The following is an 18,194-nucleotide window of genomic DNA, read 5'->3' as shown; positions in this document are numbered from 1 at the left end:
TAAAGGCCGATGGTCTATCTCAATGCTTGCCTAAAGTGCACCCAGTCCTGTCTTCCACCTCCAGCATCCCGAAACCCCGGCATGGTGGTGGCACACGCCGGTCATCTCAGTACACAAGAACTAAAAGGAGGATCGGGAATGCAAGATTATCTACAGCTATATGGAGAGTTAAGAGGTCAGCCTCGGCTTTCTGAGACCTAACGGCCAAAAAGCAGGACTAAGTAATAAGTAAACAGAAGGCTGGGGTGTCGACGCAGCTTCCGGTTCTCCTTCCGTAGAACGCGTATAGTTGCTTCAGAAGACTTGTCTTTGCTCCACGTCGGTCTGAGGCCCATGTGGAGGAGCCGGGAGCCCCAATACTCAAAATTCTTACCCAAATGGAGCCGAGCCAGGATCGTGTGATTCGCCAGAACCATCACCTGCGGATCCCGCCTTCTGGATGGTGCAAAAGGCTGTGAAAGACGCAGAGGCCCGCGAGTGCTCGAGCTCACGAGAACGCAGCAGAAACCGAAAATGTAGCCGGAGCAGCTCCACACGCTCCAGCAGGTCCGGGCACGGCGGCGGGGCTGCGCATGCGCCTCGCTAGGCCGTCGCACTCCTGAGTCCTCAGGCAGTCTCTTCCCGCCCTCCTCTAGTCCTCACTTCCGGTGTTTCCCAGCGACAGCCGTAAATGGCGCGCGAAGCGTCCCGCGAGGCTGTCGTAAACGTCTCCCTTTGCACCACTTCCGGCCGGCTTCTGCGGCCAGTGCTGGTAGGCGATCGTGAGGCGGTGGAGGACGTTGCCAGCGGCTGCAGCCATGGAGATGCCGTTGCCGCCAGACGGTGAGGCCTATTCCTGAGCGGAGGTCGTTGGGTTCTTCTCGTGTGCCCCCGCCGTCCGGCCGTGCCTCCCCGCTTTGCCGGGCCGGTGACGGAGCGCGCTGCGGCCTCGCCGCTCATCCCTCGGCCTCTCCGTGGGTCCCGCATTCCTGGCGCGCGCTTGGCCCTAGTCAGGACCCGTACACCACCGCCTAGCTGTGGCCCGCCCCAGAGGACTCCGGCCTGGTCCCCGGGTCGTGCTACCCCCACTGACGCCTTTTCCTCTGTTTTGCAGATCAGGAGCTTCGAAATGTCATCGACAAGCTCGCTCAGTTTGTGGCTCGCAACGGACCCGAGTTCGAGAAAATGACGATGGAGAAGCAGAAGGACAACCCTAAATTCTCGTTTCTGTTCGGAGGCGAGTTCTACAGTTACTACAAATGCAAGCTGGCACTAGAGCAGCAGCAACGTGAGTCCCCCTCCAGCCCTCGGCCGCGTCCGGGTTTAATTCGGGCCCTGCCGCAGCCAATTTCTTTGGAGTCGCATGTTGTTTCCTCTGCAGAGCAGAGCGGCTCTTCCTTCTGCCCTTCCCGGAGCCCTGGACTAAGATAGACTGCTGGGTCTGTGTGTCATAAGGAGACTATCAGATTGTCTTTCCGGGCTTTGGGGGGAGCGGGAAGGGGAGGGTTGTCTGCAGGCTGAGACCATGGCTTTCTGAATTTTAGGTGCATAGATCAAAAAGCTTTCCCTTTAGTTTTTTCAGTGGTTTTCCATTTTCTTTACTTTCTTTTCTTTCTTTTCTTTTTTTTCTTTTTTTTTTTTTTTTTTACCTATCTTTGGTTTTGGAGACGGTTTCTCTGTGTAGTCCTGACTGTCCTGGAGTTAGTTTTGTAAATTAGGTTGGCTACTGACTCAGAGATTTGAGCCTCAAGAAAAACGTGGTAAAAGTAATAGAAATAAAACGTTTAGAGCCAGGCATGAATGACAGGACCACCCCTTTAATCCCAGCAATCAGAAGACAGAGGAAGGTGTATCTCTGTGAGTTTGTGGCCAGCTTGTTGTACAAGTTCCAGTACAGGCAAGGCTACATAGACTCTGCCTCAAAAAAACAAAGGAAAAAGAGTGAAGAAGCACAACTAGTCTCCAAGGGCCTCCCATGTATCCCAAGTTGGCCTGGCGGTATGTTATCTAGCCTAGGTTCCAATGCAAAGCAACCTTCTTGTATCAGCTTTTCAGGTGGTGGGATTATAAGCATACACCAGCTTCCAATAATAATAGCAGATGTTATGAGTCCTGGGAGCAGAACTCATATCTGTCATATCAAGGGTAGCTCTCTAGTCTCTAAATAAACTGTGGAAATAAATGTATGCACTTGCAAAGCCAATGGGTAATCAAGGTGATAGCTGTTGAGACACAGTCCTCTCTGATGCCAAACACACTGTGTCATAACTCTTAACAATGTGTTGTGGGTGATTGATAGAAAGCTTGTATGGCAGACAGACTTGAGTCCATGGAGCACTGGGACTTGAAGAAGGTGTATGTTCAGAGAGGAGACACACACGTGAACGGAGGGGGTTTTCATATGCCAAGGCAGGGTAGGGCTAGATTCTGTCAGTCATAAGTTTTTGCTCCCTATTCAGTTATGGTAGAGATTGGCTGTTTGCCATCACCATCAGGGTGTCTGTGTCCTCATGCATGTTTACAGAGGTCATTCCTTAATCCTAGAGCACCAAGTTCATAGCCATCCTAAAGCAGACAGAGGCTGAAACCGGTTCCAACAATGTGTGCTAAGACAGACAGGCTAGAATTAGGAAGGGTGGCAGTTATGAACGTGGAAGCAGGAGAGGTCAAAGGTAGAGCCATTGTGGATGGGTAAGGGATGGTAAGCGGAGGGAGTTTAGACAGTGTGTGGCCCTGAGAGCTACACAGGAAGTCTGTGCCTACTCGACAGTCACTTGTTCAGGCTGTAGACTTAAAACCATAGCAGGAAAAGGAGAGTACATGTAAGCTGTGGCACATTAGGGATTGAGAGGCAAGAGGACATTGTGCTAGCCAGCCATGCCATAGTGGGATATAGTGAACATGATAGGGACATGTGCGGGCTGGGGTGGTGGAGGTTGAGAAGAGGGTTTGGGTTTTGGCACAAGGGAGATAATGGAGAGAGGACCTGCTTTGCTGAGGAGCTATGAGCATTGCTTAGAAGTAACAAGGCTCTGGAAGGGCTGCGGGTCAACTAAACCCAGGACTGTTCTAGAATGACACTCTGGGTATGGTGGTACATACCTTTAATCCCAGCACTGGGGGTTGGGGGGGCAGATGCAGGTGGATCTCTGTGAGATCAAGGCTAGCCTGATCTACAGAGAGTTTCCAAGACAGTCTACACAGAAAAACCTTTTCTAGGGAAAAAAATTCTAGTCCATCCCTACCATGGCCTTGTGTTTGTAAAGCACAATAAAAATGTGAGCTGTGGGGTGCTGCTCTTCCCACAGCAGTTGACACTCAGAACTGCTTACAGGCCACTCTGCCTGCTGTGGTAGAGGCCTACTCTAGCATAGGACACAATTTCTTATTAGGTGTGATACAGGCAAAGGCAGATGGGTAGCAGTGATGTGGAATGGTGCAGGTAGTTGGCATTGCTGTTGACTAGTGTGAGGGGTATGTATACTGCTCATCTGAGTGGGCTGCTGTTCTAGGCTGGGAGGCAGTGCAGTGACTTTGAGAAGCCTAAGTCTGTGAAAACCCAATGGCCCTTGGTGACTCCTCCAAAGTGGAGCTTCCCAAAGGTGTATGGGGTCTAGAGTTTAAGCCAGGCAGACATGTAGGGTGCTGTTAGGGCCCAAGTGACACCTGTCCCTAAGCCCTACTTTCTTTGCTTTTATCCAAAGGCCATTTGTTTTAGATGAGTCTCAGGGGCTCCTGAAGAGTGTGGCTATGTTCAGTTGGGGCCGGGCAGGGCCCAGAATTAGAGAGTAAGGAGGCCATATTGTTAAAATCTTAACTGCGAGTAGGGACCCTCCTCTCGAGAGGAGTACCTTGTCTGGGTACATGCCAGCCTCATATACTGTCGTATCAGGGTATTGCTGGTGACTCAGGCTAGTCCAAGGGCTAGTTCAAAGGCCACAGACTGGGAGGGTCACCACAGAAGGTGGGGCTGGTCTTGGGGGCACTCCAGCCCTGTGTGTGCTGGTCAGACCTCCAGTTACTGGCTGTCTTGAGTGAAGGAGAGATTAATGGCATAGGACGGACAAACCCTTGAGCGCGGTGCCACAATCTCCAGCATTGGCCATGGCCTGCAGTACATAGTAGCTCCATCAGGCCTGCTTGAGAGGGGAAGATGGACAGGTTCAGCCTGTCCAGGGATAGTGAGAAGGCATATCTGAGGATCTCCATGGAGACCAGGCACAACAGAGGGATGCTCTGACAGGGTGGCCCTATGAAGTGGACAGTGAACCTAGCTTCCTCCATCAGGCCCTCTCTGGAGGCCAAACCTGATGGATCACTGAGGGTAACCTGGAGCACTCTGAGCTCACAGGACCCATCTCTTTCCTGCTAGTAATCTGCAAGCAACAGGCACCAGAGCTGGAGCCCACCTCAGCCATGCCCCCTTTGCCACAACCTCCGCTGGCTCCCACAGCATCCCTCACTCCAGCCCAGGGCACCCCATCCATGGACGAGCTCATCCAGCAGAGCCAGTGGAGTCTCCAGCAGCAGGAGCAGCACCTGCTGGCCCTGCGCCAGGTATGCTTGCATCTAGTGCCACTGACCCTGGAGTCACCTTCTAGTAGGTCTGTGGGTCATCCACAGTCATTGATCAGTGGACTTTTACCCATTTTGGATGCCTCTACATGGTGGCTTAAGTATCTACAGTCTTAATGAGTAGGGAGGGACCCTTTTGGCCCCATATTTTAGGCTGGTTCTGTTGCCAAATTCTATGAGGATGAGCTATCTGAAGTGAAAGGAGCAGCGAGCCACATACAGACCTGAGTGCCAGCCCCACTCAGGGTTTCCTTGCTTACCACCATCACACAGCATGCATGGGTGTTTGCCATCAGTCATCGACTGGACAGGGAGGTCTTGGACAGCAGAACTGGCCTCTACTATTAATTGGCTTGGTGGCCAATACCTACCATTTACTTGTTTGGGTTGGGTTGGGTTGGGTTTGGTTTTGAGACAGCATCTAGCCAAGCTGCCCCCAGCTTCCCAAGTGCAAAGGTCACAGGCACCTACTGCATATGTTAGCCCTTACTCCCTGCCTTGCTCTGCTTAGGTGATCCACGAGTACCCTGCCTCCGCAGCTTCACATTTTCCTGTTTAGCTGAGGCCAGGCTATCTTTGCCTGCTGTGACAATGGACTGTCACAGGCTTTTGTGTATGTAAAGACAGACACTAGTGTTGTGTAAGGACCCTGCTCATACCACTTGTCCCTCGTGGTTTTCCCAGGAGCAAGTAACGACAGCGGTGGCTCATGCAGTGGAACAGCAGATGCAAAAGCTGCTGGAAGAGACACAGCTGGACATGAGCGAGTTTGACAACCTGCTACAGCCCATCATTGACACCTGCACAAAGGATGCCATCTCGGTGAGGCTCAGTGTGGGGTGGGGGTGTCGTCACCTGCCCACCTGACTACCCACTCACCCTGGCCTGACTCTCAGGCTGGGAAGAACTGGATGTTCAGCAATGCCAAGTCCCCGCCACACTGTGAGCTGATGGCGGGCCACCTGCGCAACCGCATCACTGCTGATGGCGCACACTTTGAGCTGCGGCTGCACCTCATCTATCTGATCAACGACGTGCTGCACCACTGGTGAGTATTTGACCACTCTGTCAAGAGCCCACAATTGTCATGGTCCCCACAACTCATCCAGTCCCCACCCTTGCTGCGTTTGCACACTGGTCCACTGCTTGCCCTCCCAGGACAGTGGTTGGCACCCCACAAGGCAGGCCTTGAGCACTGCTGCCTCCTTTCTGCCTCTGTAGCCATCCTGTGTCTGCTTCAGGCTGCACAGCCAGACACCTGGCTGATGCACTGTGGTGACTGCTCTTCCATGTCCTGGGGCTGCCTTTGCTGATGCTCTCTCCATCAGACCTCTCTGCACTGTACACGGCTCCAGCCTCCTGGGGCCTGATAGATGTATCTCTGCATGGCCAGCGGGTGAAGTTTATGGAGGAAACCAGAGTCCAGAACTCTGGTCAGAGACGGGTGCAGAGGTCTCATGCAGTCAGTCATCTAGGCTGCCCTCTGCCTTTCAGCATGGTTATGAAGCCAGGACAGCTGATAAATGTATACGGCTCCCATGAGAACAGCCCTAACTGTCTCCATTCGACCCCTCCATGTCATGCTGCCGTTCACACCCCTCCTGCTTTGTATTCTCTTTCTTCTTGAAGTGTCTTGCTCCTGCCTCTTAGGGTAGGGCCTCTGCACAGATGGCCTCTCTCCCATTCACCGGGACACTCTTCACCTGGCTCACACAAAGCCCTGGCCTGCATTGCCTTCCCTTGCCTACCTCCTGGCCAACTCTAGCTGCCCTTTGACCTCAACTGTGGGAGCTGAAGCTATTAGCTTCTGCCTGCACCTTTCCTGGGTCTGCATATGGGCTGTCTTGCTGAGCCATTACTACTCCAGAGGCCTGGATCTACTTTACTGCACAGCTGGGGGCCCTTCTTGGGCTGCTTCTTCCCCTCTGTCCCCTCTCAGTGACACTGGGCATGGAAGCCAGGGCCTTGCACCTAGCAGGCAAATGTTGTGCCCTGGGTTGACCACAACCCTCATGGTGGTTAGGCTCTCGATAGCCTTCTCATTGGCCCTATGAAGCTAGGGAATCCCTCCTGAGCAGATTGTTGAACCTGCTTGTGCATAGTGATGACCAGGTCCTAACCACAGCAGCCCAGTTTCACCCGTTAGACACATGCAAGGGCTCTAGTTAGCCTTTCTGACAGTGAAGGTCCTGTTCTGAATAGCCCTGGGGTGCACACTCTCCCTCTACCTGTCTCCCAAGACAATACACCTACATTGTAGATAATCTAGCTATTGCCCTACTGGGTTGGGTGGGGGGCGTTTCCTGAGGAGAGGGTGCTGTGGCCACAGCCGCATGGTAACGGGTGCATGGCCGGGTCCTGCCCCAGGGCCCTGATGCGCGGAAGGTCTCTCCCTCACAGCCAGCGCAAGCAGGCCCGGGAGCTGCTGGCCGCCTTACAGAAGGTGGTAGTACCCATCTATTGCACCAGCTTTCTGGCTGTGGAGGAGGACAAACAGCAGAAGATTGCCCGGGTATGGGGCTGCTGGGGCTGGGTGGTTGGGCAGCCAGGTGGCTGGGTAATTTGAGCCCTGTTTAACAAGTCTCCCTCTGCACCAGCTCCTGCAGCTTTGGGAGAAAAATGGCTACTTTGATGACTCCATCATTCAGCAGTTGCAGAGCCCCGCCCTGGGACTTGGTCAGTACCAGGTGAGCACCACACAGCAGGGGCCACCCATCATAAGGACATTTGAAACTGCCCACTGACATTTTCATCACTGAGTCTGGCTACATCTCACACATTGGCTCTTGGAATCCTGGGCTGGTGTCCTAAGTGGCAGTGTTCCTGTCCTTTCTCCCAGGCGACTCTCATCAGTGAGTACTCATCGGTGGTGCAGCCTGTGCAGCTTGCCTTCCAGCAGCAGATCCAGAGCCTTAAGACACAGCATGAGGAGTTCGTCAGCAGTCTAGCCCAACAGCAGCAGCAGCAGCAACAACAACAACAGCAGCCGCCACAGCCACAACCACAGATTCAGCTGCCTCAGATGGAAGCGGATGTGAAGGCCACACCCCCACCACCAGCACCCCCACCAGCCTCAGCACCTGCCCCCACCATCCCACCAACTACCCAGCCAGGTATGAGGTTCCCTCCACCTCTTGAAACTGACTTCCCTGAATGGCAGAGAGCACTCTTCCCTCCTGGACACCTGCTCCACAGCCTGCCCACTGCTGGGCCAAGATTGATCTGCTTATGTGTCCAGGCCAGGTAAACACTCCCGACAGGCTTGCGCCTTAATCCACACTTGATGCATGGTTAAAAGTATGGTCCAGGCCTGGGTGGGCTCAACACATAGAGTGGAGTCCTAAACAGACACAGATACAGACATATAATAGTGTTTGTAGTGTACATGTGTATGTGTGTGAAGGACCATGTCTGAAGAAACCTGGATAAGATCTGAAATGAGCAGCTAGGAAGCTGAGGCAGGAATATTTTAGACTAGACTGGGATATAAGGCAAGAATTGGTATCTCAGAAGAGTTCTAGCCATACATGGTAGCTAATGGGTGTGATCTCAATCCTGAGCCTCAGTTGGAAGACTAAGTTCAAGGCCAGCTTAGACTGTACCTCAAAATAGTCCCCCAAAGACTGAGGTGAAGCATGTTTAAATGGGGCTACAGGGATGTCTCAGTCAGTAAAGTGCTTCCCGTGCACATGTGAGGACTTCACTTGGGTAGTCACTGAGTTCCAGATTCATTAAGAGACTCTGAAATAAATGGAGTGCCAGAAGATGGCTCAGTAGGCATGAACTTGTTTACAGGGTTTGATGACCTTGGTTTGAGCCCTAGGGTCCACAGGGTGGCAGGAGAGAGCCTGCTGCCAAGAGTTGCCCTCTAACTACCATACATGCACACACGTGCATGCCTGTAAGCACACCGCTGTTACTTTAAAAGTAACTCAATAATTCTGTGAATAATAGACAAGACAGGACATGCCATGAGCGTAGAGAATGTTCCCTCTTGCATCTCTAGAGGGTGATGGTGTTGACATTGGCAAGGGCTTCCAGTGAGCTTAGGCTGTCCTGGGCTGGTGTGGGAGTGCTTGAGGGTCCACAGCCTCTCCTGCTGACTGGCCACCTCACCTCTCACTGCCTGTCACCTGTGTTAGATGACAACAAGCCTCCCATCCAGATGCCTGGCTCTTCAGAGTACGACACCTCGGCAGGCGTCCAGGATCCTGCAGCTGCTGGCCCTCGAGGTCCTGGCCCCCATGAGCAGATCCCACCAAACAAGCCCCCTTGGTTTGATCAGCCTCATCCAGTTGCCCCTTGGGGTCAACAGCAGGTACTTCCTAAAATCTGTTGGGGCATGCACACATGGCTGAGTCAAAAGCCTGTTCATGTCAGGGAGTGGTGTCACATGCCTTCAATCTCAGCACTCAACAGGCAGGGGCAATCAGATCTCTATGAGTTGGAGGCCAGCCTGGTCTACAGATAGCCTTCCAGGACAGCCAAGGCTACACAGAAAAGCCCTGTCTTGGGGAAAAAAAAAAGCCTGCTTGCACCTAGTGGTGTCCTGTGGCATAGCAGGCAGGTGCAGCCATAGTAGCTGAGAGACAATAGAGCTTAGGCAAACCCCTGTCTCTATGCTACCATTATATGGGCTTTTCAGGTCCCTCAGAAAGGGGCCAAAGCAGCCGGGCAGTGGTGGTGCACGCCTTTAATCCCAGCACTTGGGAGGCAGAGGCAGGCGAATTTCTGAGTTCAAGGCCAGCCTGGTCTACAGAGTGAGTTCCAGGACAGCCAGGGCTACACAGAGAAATCCTGTCTCAAAAAACAACAACAACAAAAAAAAAAAAAAAACAAAACAAAAAAAAAAAAAGGAAGGAAGAAAGAAAGGGACCGAAGGAAGATCAGAACTGGTGGGCTTCTCCGGGAATCTGTAGGTGGTGGCTACAGTGCCAGGACTCTGGTTTCTCAGGGTAGGAGACTTGTAGACTAGGGCAGGGGTCATGTGGTGTATGATCAAAACTTCTTTATAATTTGCTAGGTGAGATTGACTGGAGTATCTAGGTGTAACAGACTTTCCCCTCAACAAGGCATGGCCTATTTATCTGTTGAGTGTGGCCTTCCTGGTGACTCTTGACTGTAGAGGACATTTATGGGTACTAGGCATGTGGCCCTGCCCTCAGAACTTCAAGTCTCAAATCTGAGCCTTCTACCTCTCAGCTTCAGGACTAGCAGGTTTACTTGACATGAGATGGATACTCCCTATAGACAGCACTCACGTCCCAAAAGTGCCAGCTGTGAACCTTATGGGGTGGGCACATAGGAACCTTTGAGGAAGGTGGAGATCAGGCCTTACTGTGTAGGCTCAGTAAGATCTAGGGGCTGGACATCTGGTCCACTGCGGCTTCCCAGCCAGTGTGGCAGTTCACCAACAAAACTAGAGGTCTGGGGTGAGTAAGCAGTCCAGGTAGATGGAGAGGCATTGGTTCCATCCTTAGAAGTGGGGTTGAAGCCAGGACAAGGGAGCCTGTTTAATCCTGGTCTTTGAAAAGCTGAAGCAGGGGGATTAAGTTCCAGGCTGTCCCAGAACTAGAGTGGCATGCCACCTGCACCCACCCCCTCCTCTACTTAGTAATAAAGACTTTGAAGCTGGCCAGGCTTCTCTAATCCTGCCTTCATGGCACCTTAGAGATTGCTATTGGGAGCACACCTTTCTTCTGCTCTTGGAAGCCAGAAAGAGAGCACCCCACCAGCCTAGCATGCATGGGTCATGGGCAGAGGGACCTGTTGGTCTCTCCTATAGAATTCCTGTCCCAAACCTAAGATTCTGCCATCCCTGCTGTAAGTGGTCAGAGCAGTAGCTGGGAATATCTTGAGCCACGTGCATCTGTTTTTCTGGCTAAAGAAACAAGGACAGGTGTTCCAGGCTAACCTTAGGCAGTGTTCTGGATGAGTGGATGAGTATATGACTGACTCATAGTCCAGCATGCTGGGGTATTCTGAGTCATGGTATGCAATGCACCTCTGTTGTGTCCCAATAGGGATCTGGTGCCTGTTAGGACTGGGGGAGGAAGCTGAGTCCAGGTACAGAAACCCAGTGGCCAGAGGCAGCTTTATGTGTGAGTTTACAGATGTGTAGTTGGGACCTGAAGTGAGATAGGTAACTCCAGACCTTGCGCTCATGTCTGTGCTTTGCCTTGCAGCCCCCTGAGCAGCCTCCGTACCCACACCACCAAGGTGGACCGCCCCATTGCCCACCCTGGAACAACAGCCATGAGGGCATGTGGGGTGAGCAGCGAGGGGACCCTGGCTGGAATGGGCAGAGAGATGCTCCGTGGAACAACCAGCCGGACCCCAATTGGAATAACCAGTTTGAAGGACCGTGGAACAATCAGCATGAGCCACCGCCCTGGGGCGGTGCTCAGCGTGAGCCGCCCTTCCGGATGCAGCGGCCCCCCCACTTCCGTGGGCCCTTCCCACCCCACCAGCAGCACCCACAGTTCAACCAACCTCCACATCCTCACAACTTCAACCGTTTCCCACCCCGCTTCATGCAGGATGACTTCCCCCCTCGTCATCCTTTTGAGAGGCCACCCTACCCTCACCGCTTTGACTATCCCCAGGGAGACTTCCCGGCAGGTGAGTAGACAATGTAGAAAGGTCCATTGAGGGCATCTCCTGCCTGCCCCTCTACATCTGCCTGTCTGTGCTGTGAAGTAACAAGCATACGGCAAGTGTGGAATGGGCAGACAAGGATAGCCTCCACCCTGTGCCCACACGTGCTAGGAACCAGTCCCCCTACCAGGGGTGCTAAGGCATCCCTGGAGCCCCTGGCACACAGGCCAGGAAGAGCAGGCAGCCAGACTTTGCCAGTCTGTAGTTCAAGTACCATTTTCCTGCCCTGGCCATGTGGCTGGCTGCTTGCTTGCCTGAGGCTCTGCCTGTGTCTCATCTCTTGTGGCTGCTGTCAGCCTGAGCTGTACATGGAAGCCCCAGACAGAGGTGCATTTCAGTGCTAATGATCCTCGGGGCTCAGGGCTGGCCTCCCTCTACCTGTGTCCTCCCTGCTCATTTCAAAGGGCCCTAGGCAGTTGGGTTAGAGTCCCCCAGGGCTTTAATGTTACCCTTTGAGCCCAGCTGCTAGCTCACCTGTGCTTCGGTCCTGGTAAAGAAGGCTTTAGCACATTCTCAGTGAGAAGGTGTAAGTTCGGCTTGCTGCCACTGGATGCTGTGGTGGTCCTTCAGTCTTCTCACTTGAGTCCCCTTAGTTGCACCCATGTCTGTGAGACCCCAAGTGCTAGCTTCTGTCTTAACTCCTTTGCAGAACTCTGATGGCCCTTTCACCTGATTTGACTACTCCAGCCAGCTGAAGATAATGTTTTGTTTTGCAGACATGGGACCCCCTCACCACCACCCTGGCCACCGCATGCCACACCCTGGGATCAATGAGCACCCTCCTTGGGCTGGGCCCCAGCACCCTGACTTTGGCCCTCCTCCCCACGGCTTCAATGGCCAGCCTCCCCACATGCGTCGACAGGGCCCACCTCACATCAACCATGATGACCCCAGCCTGGTCCCCAATGTGCCCTACTTCGATCTTCCAGCGGGGTTAATGGCCCCCCTTGTGAAGGTGATACTGGGCCCTGGCCTGGGAGGTTGAGCATGGGAGAGGGGCATGCTGGTTTTGTCAGGCTAAGTTTCTGCCTTGTTGCTAAATTCCACTGGGTGGCCAAGTAGGACTTCTCAGGGCCCAGGCAACACCTATGTTTTACAGCTGGAGGACCATGAGTACAAGCCTCTGGACCCCAAAGACATCCGCCTGCCACCCCCCATGCCTCCCAGTGAGAGGCTGCTTGCAGCTGTGGAGGCCTTCTACAGCCCACCCTCCCATGACAGGCCGAGGAACAGGTAGGGAAGCTGGGCCCTAAGGAGGCCCCACCCTCTAAGTCTGTCCTGCAGATGAGGAACGGCTGCCTCTGAACACTACATTGGTGGCCTGGTTCCATCCAGCCTCGGCCCAGCCTGCCATGGCAGACACTAACAGCAGCAATGGGCATGTTTATGAGGTCACCTGGAATTTGGGAGGAGGGCTGGACACCCATCAGAGCCCCAGCTGCCTCTTGGTTGGTTAGCTTCCTGGTGCAGGGGAACCCCTTCCTGGCCCCTTCCCCGACATGGGGTCTGACCCGGGCCTCTCCTGGGGACCATGTCATGCAGTGAGGGCTGGGAGCAGAATGGCCTCTATGAGTTCTTTCGAGCCAAGATGCGAGCACGGCGGCGCAAAGGCCAGGAGAAGAGGAACAGGTGAGCTCTGCTGGTTTCGTGGGGCTGGCATTGTGGCAAATAGTTGCTGAAATTGCCGACCTCACTTGCCATTTCCCTGCAGCGGCCCCTCCAGGTCACGCAGCCGGTCCAAAAGCCGAGGCCGCTCCTCGTCTCGCTCCAGCTCACGATCCTCCAAGTCCTCACGTTCCTCCTCCCGTTCACGTTCCCGGTCTCGGTCCCGCTCCTCCTCCCGCTCTAGGTCCAGGTAGGCATGTGGGGACCTCAGAAAGCCCGAGTGCACTGCTCCTGCCCTTGCCCCATTGTCCTGCTGTCCCCACAGAAGCCGCAGCCGGTCACGGTCCTCCAGAAGCCGCTCACGCTCCAGGTCCAGGTCCAGGTCCAAGTCATACTCCCCCGGGAGGCGGCGGCGCTCCAGGTCCCGGAGCCCAACCCCACCGTAAGCCACTAGTGTGGAAGTTGCCAAAGAGTGGGGTGGCACCCCTCCCACCACTGGGCCCTTTCCTTTTATGCTTAAGGCTCTACTCTCAGGGGCCTATTGTAGGGATTGACAGCTCTAACATAGCTCTTCATTCCAGCTCTGCAGCCGGCCTGGGTTCTAATTCAGCGCCTCCCATACCAGACTCCAGGCTTGGAGAAGAGAATAAAGGCCATCAGATGCTAGTGAAGATGGGTGAGTATACCCAGACCAGTGCCGGCTTCCTGGAGTGACTAAGATGTTGGGATCCTGCTGGGGGGTTCAGGTAATCACTCCCAGGGGACATGGTCACAGCCCTGTCTTATATGTTCTTTCCCCTCTGAAGGCTGGAGCGGGTCTGGTGGCCTTGGTGCAAAGGAACAGGGCATCCAGGACCCCATTAAGGGTGGTGATGTCCGGGATAAATGGGACCAGTACAAGGGTGTGGGCGTGGCTCTGGATGACCCTTATGAGAACTACCGCCGCAACAAGAGCTATTCCTTCATTGCCCGCATGAAAGCCCGAGATGAGTGTGAGTAGTAGGTGATGGTAGGTGTGGGTGGACATGGTGGGCTTAGCTTCATTCGGGAAAGGAAGGAGTGACAGCCCTGTTCTCATACAGTTTCCACATTTGGGGCTCGAAAGGAAGAGAAGGAAGACTGACCACAGGCCTCGGCTTCGCAGTGTGAAAGGGCTTGTCCTGCATTTGCCCTGGAGGAGGTGCTGCAGATACTACTCGCAGTGCCCAGATAGCAAAACTCAACACCACTCCACCATCCCCCAGCCCAGAGCCTAAGTCCCACCCCACAGTGCTGCACAGCCCAGAGCCAAGTAGTGAGAAGGCTGCCTGCACTGAGCACAGCAACCAGAACAGCCTGGCCTCTGAGCTGCAGAGGTCAGAAGGGATTACGATTCGGCTCCACCTGGTTTTGTATTAGGAAAAAAACAAATACTGGCCCCCCGAGGCAAGGATCATCTGACCTGGTTCATTGTTTAGTTGTATTTTTATCATCCATCTCCACAAATGTTAGCTGTTTGCCTCTATTACCTGGACATAGCTTCTGACACTGAGCTAAGCTCCCTTGGGTCAGGGGAAGATGGCGTCCAGAGCCCCTCCACCTAGTGTAGCACCTTAGCTTGGGGCTTCTGCGTGGGGAAGCCAATACCAGCGCAGAGCATGGGGTGCTGGGCTCTAGCCAGCCAGCACCTCCTGTGCTGTCGTTTAATTTGGGTTCCTTGGCCATTCCCAGAGAGGGGGAGGTGAGGCCCAGAAGGAGCAGTCTGGTGCCATTGTTTGTACACAAACTTTTGAAACATTCTTTTAAATAAAATGCAGAGTCCTCTACAACTTTTCAGTACCATATAAGACACTTGATTTTTGTTTTAGATTTACCATAGCTGTGATGTTCAGATGTGTCTGACTCAGGATAAACAAGCAGACACACATGTGCTCTTAACAATTGATTGTGGATTTTACTGTTTTGCCTTCCAATAAAGCCTTTTGTATAAGATTTACTCCAGCTGTGGGTGAGAGGTGCACACAAGAACTGTAGGCTGCTCTGGGTAGATGGAGGCCGTGCTAGACACTAGACTCAGAAGATCTATCTCAGCACCTGGCATGGAATGTTCCCATGGGGCAGCTGGTCTCATCTTGGTTGAGTGGGATGCCTGGAACATGCTGTCTGTCGCATTGGCTCATGGCTCCATCACACACCACTGTCCTGTGGTGGGTTTTCACCTGTTCTTGTGCTGTGTCCTCAGCAGCCAGCTGGGTAGATGGGAGCTTAGAGTCCCTATATGGTTGTTGCCGAGCAGGAATCAGCAGGGAGACCCCCAACCTTGCCTGCTTCCATATGGGTGTCATTGCTTCCAAGGTGGACAGGTACCCAGGCATGCCTCACTTGCTGGGACTTGGAGCTCCTCCCTCACTTCCCGCAGAGCCGCCTCCATGGTCAGGGGCGCAGGCCTGTGGCACCTAATGTACTGTAGGACACGACCATAAATAACACAATGCATGCACACAGGGAACTCTGGTGCTGGGCCTTAGCCTAGGAAACATTGCCCCTCAAGGTGCCCTCAAGCACAATGGAGCAAGAAAGGCCATGGTGCTACATTCAAGAAGTCCTGCAGTGGAAAGCCACACTGAGTAGAAATAACATGGTCGGACTGGGAAGAGGGCAGTCTAGGGTAAGAGGCTGGAGATGCCACATTAAACATCTCACTGTGAACTGCCTGTGAAAAGTAGCGCATGCTGGGAGGCTGAGGCTGGGGAATATAAAGTTCTGAGTCAGCCTAGGCTGTATAGCAAGACCGGTCAAAAAATATTGTGGAGCCTGCCAGAGAGTTGATGACCTGACCTCAATCCCTAGGAGACCAAATATGAAACTGTGTGTTCTGATGGTGCATGCCTGCCATCATAGCACGTTGGAGGGAGGCTGAGCCCTGCCTAGGCTACAAAATTGAGACCTTATATCAAAAAATGAAAACAAAACAAACCAGCTAGACAGCTGCTGCCTTGGCAAAGGACCTAGGTTTAGTTCCCAGCACCCACATGGTGGTTCACAACTGACAATTCTAGTTCCAGGGGATTTAATGCCTTTAGCATCCTCAGGCACCAGGCATGCACAGGATATACACATGTATATCCAGCAAAACATGTGCATAAGAATAAGAATTAGCAAGGTGGTGGCACACACCTTTAGTCCCAGCATTCAGGAGGCACAGCCAGTATCTCTGAGTTGGCCAGATCAGCCAGGGCTACACAGAGAAACCCTGTCTAGGGGGGAAAAAAAATGCTAAGAATGCTATCCTAAACCTGAGAGGCAGCTACCACACTTCTGGTCTGTGAAGGGCACAGGACCCATCCCCTGACAGTGTCCAGGTCCCTATGGAGCCCCAGCCTAAGATAGTCTAGACACCCCCAAGCCCACCGCCATCTCTGATATGATCTCTCCTCCCCATCTGGAAGATGTAGGTGTGCACCACAGTTACCTCTTTTGCTTCCTCCAAGGTGTGGTAGTGAAATGAGTCCCCATCCAGGGACTGCAGGAGGGAACCATGCAGTTGGTGGCTGGCCTCGATGAACTGCTGCGTCAGGCTCAACTGCTGCTTCAACATGTCATTCAACGCCAGCACTGCAGGGCTGTAGGCTGTCAGGGCTACACACATTCCATGTCACTCAGTAGCTGCCCAGTGCCACGTGGGTCTTCACGTGCCACCTGTGCCTCTTGGCCCTGTGGCCCAGACTCCCACTGACCTACTTTCTGGGCAGTCTGCCTCTAATGGTAACGAAGCTCTTCCTGTGTCTCCATTCTGTATTAACCATGTACAATAATCACATGCTAGCTCTACTAAAAGATAAACTTTCTTTAGCTGGGCATGGTGTCACATGCCAGCTCTCAAGCAAAGGAGTATGAGGTGCTAAGGCTTGGAACTCTGAACCAGCCTGGGTTATGTGCTGCAACTTCATACCCCTACACCCACCCCACCCCCAAAGACGCATTTAAAAATTTTTTTTAAAGAGATGGGATTTCACTATAAACTCTTACATTCTAATGATCCTCCTGACTCAGCTGCCTAAGTAGATTTGATTATAGGCTTAGGATTGGCCAAGTAGGGAACAAAACTGGACATGGGCAAATGGTCCAGTAGTGTTCTCTTGGTAGGGCTGGATAGACTCAGGGCTTCTCCACTGAGTTGACCACCAGCCCTGAATTGCTTTTGGGCTTGTGGGTTTGGTTAAATCTTGTCCCTTCACCAGAGACAGACGTTCCAGCAACTCTTAGGCTGTCTAAGAAGGTCCTATCAGCTTCTGACAAGCACCCTCCCCAGGGTTCCCTCAAAGCCACCCTTAGAGGGTAATGCCAGGAACTGAAGGGAAGGAGTGAGCCCCCAGCTGTCTGTTACCTTCTATGGCGTCTGCGCTGACAATGTGACTGGCGATGGGTGCTGGGTCCACATAAGCACCTCCAAGGGCAGGTCCAATGGCTGCCATGCCACCAGCTGGCCCAAGACAAAGAAGCTGTTTGAGGGTGCTACAAGTGCTTCTAGAACACACACATGACAATGAACTGAGCTGTAGCTGCCCAGTTCTGCTTCCCAAATTGCTTACTGATTTATTGGAAATGGGTCTGGAAATCATGGTGCTCACGTTTCCTTTGAGCTCCTGGGATCCAGAAATCCTCCTGCCTCATCCTCTTGGCCTCCAGCCCCACTTGTGCGTAGGTAGTTTTGTGCTGTCTCTATGCATTTGCTGGGGGTGGGGTGGGGAGTGCATGCAAGTGATGCCAGGAATCACCCCATGTGTCCACTTTATTCTGGGTCACCACCTAGCATTTATGTGGGGTCTAAAGTTCCAAACCTTGGAACCTTGGTTCCTCACACTTTCAACACAACCACCCCACCACTGAGCTGTCTTCTCTGTCCTCACTGTTGACTTGTTTTGTTTTGCTTTTTGCTTTTGTTTTTGTTTGTTTTTGTTTTTGTTTTTGTTTTTGTTTTGTTTTGTTTTGTTTTGTTTTTGAGACAGGGTTTCTCTGTGTAGCCCTGGCTGTCCTGGAACTCACTCTGTAGACCAGGCTAGCCTCAAACTCAGAAATGGGCCTGCCTCTGCCTCTCTGCCTCTCTGCCTCTCTGCCTCTCTGCCTCTCTGCCTCTCTCTCTGCCTCTCTGCCCCTCTCTCTCTGCCTCTCTCTCTCTGCCTCTCTCTGCCTCTCTCTCTCTGCCTCTCTCTCTCTCTGCCTCTCTCTCTCTGCCTCTCTCTGCCTCTCTCTGCCTCTGCCTCTGCCTCCCAAGTGCTGGGATTAAAGGCGTGTACCACCACTGCCCGGCTCACTGTTGACTTTCTAAATAGCTAATTCAGATTTTCCCCAAAGACAGGCTGGAGTGTGGCTCAATCCTCAAAGCTCACCCACCTGGT

The 18,194-nt window shown here is 53.1% G+C and overlaps 2 protein-coding genes across 3 annotated transcripts in view; one reads left to right on the top strand and one right to left on the bottom strand.

Moving 5' to 3' along the window:
• Positions 1 to 664: 664 nt before the first annotated feature.
• Positions 665 to 14,791, top strand: Cherp (calcium homeostasis endoplasmic reticulum protein). 2 transcript variants are annotated; one of them, XM_034520082.2, is made up of 18 exons: positions 665 to 822; positions 1,094 to 1,267; positions 4,352 to 4,536; positions 5,239 to 5,376; positions 5,451 to 5,602; positions 6,955 to 7,066; positions 7,152 to 7,241; positions 7,394 to 7,667; positions 8,697 to 8,872; positions 10,740 to 11,175; positions 11,928 to 12,166; positions 12,311 to 12,444; positions 12,754 to 12,840; positions 12,923 to 13,066; positions 13,142 to 13,258; positions 13,398 to 13,492; positions 13,623 to 13,808; positions 13,899 to 14,791. In XM_034520082.2, exons 1-18 carry the CDS (start codon positions 798 to 800, stop codon positions 13,937 to 13,939), a joined length of 2,805 nt encoding a protein of 934 aa, XP_034375973.1. In that variant the 5' UTR covers positions 665 to 797; the 3' UTR covers positions 13,940 to 14,791. The 2 variants fall into 2 exon arrangements, with proteins under 2 accessions (XP_034375973.1, XP_034375972.1); XM_034520081.2 differs by having other exon boundaries at positions 6,922 to 7,066.
• C16H19orf44 (chromosome 16 C19orf44 homolog) overlaps positions 14,725 to 18,194 on the bottom strand; it is a 20,254-nt gene continuing 16,784 nt past the window's right edge. The window contains exons 6-8 of the mRNA XM_034520089.2: positions 17,183 to 17,278; positions 16,268 to 16,434; positions 14,725 to 15,259 (exon numbers count right to left, since the gene is read on the bottom strand). Of these exons, the coding sequence (XP_034375980.1) occupies positions 15,137 to 15,259; positions 16,268 to 16,434; positions 17,183 to 17,278 (386 nt within the window). The 3' untranslated portion in view covers positions 14,725 to 15,136. The remainder of the gene's footprint in view (positions 15,260 to 16,267; positions 16,435 to 17,182; positions 17,279 to 18,194) is intronic.

This window comes from Arvicanthis niloticus, chromosome 16, assembly GCF_011762505.2.
Source record: "Arvicanthis niloticus isolate mArvNil1 chromosome 16, mArvNil1.pat.X, whole genome shotgun sequence".
Taxonomy (NCBI): Eukaryota; Metazoa; Chordata; class Mammalia; order Rodentia; family Muridae; genus Arvicanthis; species Arvicanthis niloticus.
The sequence above is the reverse complement of the archived record's forward strand: the minus strand, read 5'-3'. Positions and strand labels throughout refer to the sequence as shown.